General features: G+C 29.1%; 1 protein-coding gene across 1 annotated transcript in view; it reads left to right on the top strand.

The window, feature by feature from the left end:
• fs(1)N (female sterile (1) Nasrat) overlaps nt 1-7,374 on the top strand; it is a 25,514-nt gene that overhangs the window by 5,057 nt on the left and 13,083 nt on the right. The window contains exons 4-5 of the mRNA XM_018502971.1: nt 4,402-4,635; nt 4,835-5,351. Coding sequence (XP_018358473.1) covers nt 4,402-4,635; nt 4,835-5,351 — 751 coding nt within the window. The remainder of the gene's footprint in view (nt 1-4,401; nt 4,636-4,834; nt 5,352-7,374) is intronic.

Here is a 7,374-nt window from a genome sequence, read left to right as displayed (position 1 = left end):
ATTTTTTTTTTAGCATTTAAAATACGCTTTGGCACCGGCCTAATCCTTTCGTTAGTTTTTAGTTTTTTATGCTCTCTGGGAAGATTTTGCTCTCAAGATGGAAAATTGCAAATATATTAACGATTCTAAATATAAATACTTATATAACAGCGAGGGGAGTTTGCCCAGAGTGTACGCTCTTCCTAAAATTCACAAATCGAATTGTCCATTCAGGATCATAATCTCGTCTATTGGTAGTCCCCCTTATATACTTTGACATCGTTTTTACACAACATATTATTTTGTTCGTTACCGAAAGCAGATAGTTATATTGAAGGTAGTTTTCAGTTGGTGGATAAACTTAAAGGAATGCACTTGGAGGGAGATTATAAATTAGTTTCACTTGATGTGATATCGTTATTTACAAATATACCAATAGACTTGGCAATGGACTGTATTAACGACAAATGGAAGTACATTTCGAGAGGATGTGAATTACCAAAGGCGGAATTTTTGATTGCGATCAAATTTATCTTAGATTTTTTTTTGTTTTTGATCGCATTATTTACAAACAAAATTTTGGTACACCTATGGGGTCTCCTTTGTCTCCCATCGTTGCAGACTTGGTAATGTAAAGATTGGAAAAAACAGCCTTGACGTTGTTTGGAAATACCAAATCGGTAACTTTCTTTTTTACCATCGATACGTAGATGACGTATGCACAGCTGTTTCGGTATCCAAGATGGACTCTTTTCTTAACGCGTTTAACGCGTTCCATCCTCGCTTACAATTTACTCTGGAAATCGGTGTCAATCAATTAAATTTTTTGAATGTATCCATCATTATTAATTGATTTTTGATTGGTATCATAAGCCCATCTTTTTTCGGGTCGATTTATAAATTTTTATTCGAACCATCCGTCTTCACAAAAAAGAAGCATAATTTTTGGTTTAGTGGACAGAGCTATTTTGTTGTCGGATCCATCTTTTCAAGAAAAAAACATATTTCTTATTATAAACATTTTATTAGAGAACGACTATCCTTTAAGGTTAATTTTTGATGACATTAATAATAGAATCAAGGACATTAATCACAAAAGATTATCTCGAATTAATAACTCTAAGAACAAAGATGAATCAATATTAAGTCCATTCTGGTTTATCGTACCTTTTATACCGAATTTAACAGAGAAGTTTAAACAATTTAATAGAAACGACATTGAGATCTCATATTTTAGTTCGAACAAACTGCGTAAATATATTAAAGCACATAAAGACCATTTAGACACTTTCTTGAGGTTTAGCGTTGTATACAAGATTAATTGTAATGACTGTGATGCATCGTATGTGGGACAAACAGGAAGAAAATTAAAAATTCGGATTTCTGAACATTGAAATCATATAAGATGGAATACCAATTCCAAATCAGTGCTAACGAATCATCGATTACATTTGGGATATGATTTCGATTGTAACAATATTCAAATTTTGGATGAAAAACCAGTTTATAACAAACGCCTTGTCTCAGAGATGCTCAATATCAAGAAACAAAAAAACAGTCTTAACCTCCAGACAGACATAGAAGGTCTTCATAAATCGTATATTTCAATTATAAATAATGTTTGACTTTGCGTTACCAAGATTTATCACAGTACGTTCGTATCAACCGACCGAATCGGACGTGTTTTCTATATTATATATTTCGGACGTCACATTATTATAATTTTTGTGATTTTATTTTTTATCGTGACACTAAATGATCGATTATTATTCAAGATTGTCATGGATTTTCTCACAAGTAAACCTACCTTTGTGTGACTCGCCGATTTCATTGAAACTTTGCACACTTGTAGAGTAGGCAAAAATAATAGATACGTATTTTTTTTTATCGGCAATGGTCAATATTAAAGGGGTGAAATCGACCCCCAAAGTTGAGAGTATTAGGGCATCGTCATGATGTTTCACATAAAAGTAATGTACCGATCAACACGAAGCTATTACAAAATGTTTTTTATGTTAGATAGTAAAGTTTACATGTCCGACTTTCCATGCACCCTTGTTGCGGGAGGTAAACCACCCTTCTCGTAAGGAATAATTGTTATGACAAATGGGTGACGAAAGTCTATTAACATTTTTATCTATAGTCTAATCTACCTTTCGTCACCCATTCGTCATAACAATTATTCCTTACGAGAAGGGTGGTTTACCTCCCGCAACAAGGGTGCATGGAAAGTCGGACATGTAAACTTTACTATCTAACATAAAAAACATTTTGTAATAGCTTCGTGTTGATCGGTACATTACTTTTATGTGAAACATCATGACGATGTCCTAATACCCTCAACTTTGGGGGTCGATTTCACCCCTTTAATGTTGACCATTGCCGATAAAAAAAAATACGTATCTATTATTTTTGCCTACTCTACAAGTGTGCAAAGTTTCAATGAAATCGGCGAGTCACACGAAGGTAGGTTTACTTGTCAGTGTGTTGACTTGGAGGTGAGTTTTTTATTAGAGAGATGTGTCATGCTTATTTAAATTTGATAATTCGGGTTATAATTTATTTGTTTTGTATTTTCTCATTAGAACAACGAGAAAAATTTTTCGCATACGGTCATCCAATTACTTGACGAGCATTTTTCCGTTTCTCCGTTTTAAACTAAATACTCATCTAACTACATAATGAGACATTTATTTTCTTATTATTTTATTTTGTATATTAATTTATACTTCGCTTTAATTGTTATATATCTGAGGAGGACCTAAATATAAGATCGAAACATGTAATGTTCGTATTGTGATTTCGTAATGTTTGACATTCTTATTTTCGACTTTTTTAAGTACTGTATATCTTTATTAATTATATTTGTGTCAAACGATTAAGATTTCTTAAGAAAAACATTTTTTTTTATTCTTATCAGCCTTTTACATTTCCTGATTAGTCTGGTTTGTTCTTAAAAAAATAAAAGGGAGCGAATAACTATTGTTCTGCAAAACACAGATCGCTTCTTTTTTGGTGAAACAGTGGGTGGCACAAAAATTATCTTTTCTCCTTTTCCATTTTACATATTCTCTCCTCTGTTCTTTACATATTATTGTAACGTCATCGTACATTACAAGTACATGATTAAGCGAGTTCTCTGAGTTCTCATTAGCAAAACTGCCAAAAAGATTAAATTATACAATTGTTACAAAATACATATAATTTTACATAACAATGGATGGCTTATTTAGCTTTAATTGTTTCATTTTTTACAATCAAACTAGAATTTTAGACTTGCAATTGTTATATGACCTTAAACTCATTTTTATTATTAAAACGTACTTATCGATTTATTAGATATTTCTATCTACGCTCGCATAAGACTTGGTTCACACCATTAGAAATCTGCATATTATTTTACTTGTATTGACCATTGAATTAAATTACTGGCTGCCGATCCATTCCATCACATAAGAAGAGCTGCGAGCGATATGTAAAACGCGTAAGACAAGAATTAATGCATTTAGGGATTATTATATTATTTTATTGTCCATATCGAAATTGTATCCAGTAGTTTAACGTTTTAGGTGATACTTAAACATTGTGAATGACCCGATAGTGGTTGAAACATTTGTTTTTATATGTATAATATGAAATTTAGTATATACCTAGCATTAAACATCCAGCTTGGCTTGTGGCCTTTTCTTATTTATTTATTTATCTATAATAACATATTTTTTTAATTACTTTTGTTTAAATCGTATTTTCATTTTAAAATCTGACGATTTTTTGCCTTTGCAATATATATTTTAATTTTTAAATAATACCTTAATTTTTAAATAATAACCTTCTGCAATATATATTTTAATTTTTAAATAATATATGTATATATATATATTATATGCATATATATGTTCGTGTTAATAGATATTCTATATAGATGTATATTTTGATTTTTTTTAAATTGCTTTTCGGTAAAATTACACATCAAAATTATAAATAGAGTATCCTAAATTTTTACACAAATTCTACATAAATTATTTAAACTTTTCTTAATATCTCGTAACTACGATAAATGTTGTATTTTAGATCATTATATTAATATTAATTATTAATTTTAAACAATAAGATTTTAATGTTAAAAATAAGTTTTTAAGTGTTTATGTATATGTTGTTAAGATTATAATATTATAACAATATTGTAATATTGATGGTATGTATTAATAAATAATTCCGGTGATAAATTTGTTATCAATATTACAAAAAGAATTACAGATTAACATTAATATTAATTTAAAAATAAAAATTCAGTCTTTGACCTTTTTAATAAAGAAATTCAAATTAGAAGTTTGTAGATGTAGTCTCTATGAAAATCAAAATATTGTGAGTCGTGTACATTGTGTGAATATTTACGAGACATTGGTCGTGAGAATTTCTCAGTTAAGTCTCAGTCTGTGTTCAGAATGTCAACGAGTAAAGGTCTTGTCGTATGGTCTTTCTTTATTTTATGGATTTTCGTAAATAACGCAAAATGCCAAGATTTAAAAGAAATGTCTAAAACATTAGACGAAATGCTCATCAACACTAGATCATTTCGAAGGCCTCGAGATCATGAAGATACTTCGGTAATTTGGCAAGAATATGAATTTGGTACAGGAGCTGGAAATCGAGAAGGTAACACTATTATTAAACTTTGAATACTTAATTTCTACTTATAATTATTCTATATTAACACTTAATTAGTATTAATAAATACAAATTGTGTTGCATAATTTTTAGAATTTTTTTTAAATAGAAGAGAAACGTTTGATTTGAACATGATTAGATTGGGATCATTTCTACGCATAGTATGAAAAAGTATTTTTATTTTCAGAAATTGTTGTGACAAATATTTCACTGCATACACTTGCTGATATAACTGAAAACATTAACATATCAATAAACAATTGGCAGTTTTTGCGAACAGAAACTAGTTACTTTATTTATGCCGAAAAATCGACGTTGATCTTTTACAAAATTAGTTGGGATGATTTGTCAATTGAACGTACTATAAGTTTATCGACCGAAGGACACATATTACAATTTAAAGTTCTCAATTTTAATATTAAAGCTACGTTTAATAAAAGCCACGCAAACAATTTAATGGCAATTGTACTAGTTGAAACCCAGTATGGTTGTTGTCTATATTGGTATAATATTTTCGGAAATACGTATATTTTGTATTCGACATGGCCCGTACGAAAACAAATTCAAGATATGGAATTTGTACAAGAAAAGAATCAACATGAATTATTGCTACTCGACAATGATGATACATATCTCGAAGATCAATCATTGATTGATGTTTATGGTTTTGATATTGACTATAATAATCATCGTATCGATATCTGGTAATTCCGTTTATTCAATTATGCATATTAATTGTTTACTTATCGTAATATTATATTATATGATACATTTTATTTAATGAACTAAATTTATTATTAATACATTGAAGTAATACTGCACTAATGCCCTGGTTCATTCCTCTATATGCGTCACATTTTAAACACATTTTAAAATTTGCAATCAAATTTTATAAAGTTTTTCTGAAAGATTTTGAATTATAGATTCTTTCATAAAGGAGACATTAAGAGATCCAAAGAAAATTAACAATAAAAATTAACTAATTACAAATAATTTATTGAATATAAATAATAATATATATATTAGATGTTGAGATTTTTATTATAATTTTTATGTTTGCAATTTTGATATTCTGAGGTTTCCAAAAAAACTTTAACCCTGAATCGGGCGCGCTTCCTAGTCAAACGTTAGTGGGCGCGTGCGGCACTGAGTGCCGCATCACAAGTTTATTATTTAGGAATTAAAATAATTAGATAAATAATTATTTATTAAATTATAATTGGACAATCGTCATAGAAGCAAGTAAAATATATTTATAATAAAATAATATTCAAATTTAACTATGATATTAAAATTTTGTGTCTTTCTTATAAAATTAAAAATTTGATTGTAACTAAAAAATTAAAAATAAAATAAAAACTAAGAGATTTGATAAAAAAAAAAAGTCACATTAATTTATAATTAAATATAAGAAAATAATAACAGTGCTTTTTTTTATAGAATAATGATATAAAATAAACCTTTTAAAACATGAAAATAGTAATTATAAATTAATAGTAAATTTAATTTACTTACACCATAATTTGACCTAATTCTAACCTAAAGAAATATTAAACATTAATATTAAACATTAATATGAACAAAAATGAATTAAAATGTCGGGAACGGTTCAACATCTCGCATTGTTACAATTATTTATATAAACAAGGTTTTACTTACGTTTTGTGGCGCGCGCGGCACTTCGTGCCGCAAAATGTGTCATACTGATTTTAAAGTGAATAAAAGGCTAGCCAATTTAATAGAAAAATACAATAATTGAATTATCTTATGATTAGGACATTAAATGAGGAATACCAAAGGTCGGTAATAAAAAAAGACCCGCATTATCAATGATTTTTCAGGAAAACGAATTTTGCGGCACTCATTGCCGCGGCGAACCCGGTTAAGAATTAAAAAAATTTTTTTTTCCAAAAATTAAAAATTTTTTTAAATTACAATTTTACATGTAGGGTAAACCGGGGAGTAAAGGTCCCCCGGTAAAAAGGTCCACCCCTTGTATCTCGGTAATAAGGCATTCACTAGAAAATTCCGCCACACAGTTCGTCAACTAAGAGTGAGAATCTTATGTCACACAGTTCGTTACTGCCTAATAACCGTCAGGAAACTTGCACGGATGTGCCCATGTGTTTGAGAGCCAAAAGTAAGATATTAGCGCCGCAGTTATTTTGGTCTGAAGGGATTATTTTTGCACCTAGATAGATTAAATAAGTGTGTTTATTAATCTTATTCTATTGTTTTAACAGTGTGATTATTAGAATTGTTATTTCTATTATAGTTTTTTAATAACAATACCGCAAAATTTACGTGACTTGTTGGGGTAAAAAGTGCCACGGTTGTTGGGGTAAAAGTGCCATATGGTATACAAGACAAAAATACAAGACAAAAATAAAAAGAAATCTTCCGCGAAACAATCAGCAACAAAGAAAAAGAAATAGATTAAGAAAAAAATTCTATAGGATTCTAATGATAATTCATGTAGTGTAGAAAATGAATACTTTTGCCTTGTTTGTTGTGAAGCGTATACAGATAGTGCTCCTGGTGAAGAATGGATTCAATGTAGCACTTGTAAAGGTTGGGCACATGCTAATTGTTCTCGAAGTACTTCTATATCTTATGTTTGCGTTAACTGTAATAATGATGACGAACGATTTTATCGCTTAATTATCTTTTTATAACAAATATTTTTTCAAATTCGTTATAATCATCCATTATTGGAAGACTGATTTA

Source organism: Trachymyrmex cornetzi, unplaced genomic scaffold, assembly GCF_001594075.2.
Source record: "Trachymyrmex cornetzi isolate Tcor2-1 unplaced genomic scaffold, Tcor1.1 scaffold1521, whole genome shotgun sequence".
Taxonomy (NCBI): domain Eukaryota; kingdom Metazoa; phylum Arthropoda; class Insecta; order Hymenoptera; family Formicidae; genus Trachymyrmex; species Trachymyrmex cornetzi.
Note: the sequence above shows the minus strand (reverse complement) of the source record. Positions and strands in the feature narration are given on the sequence as shown.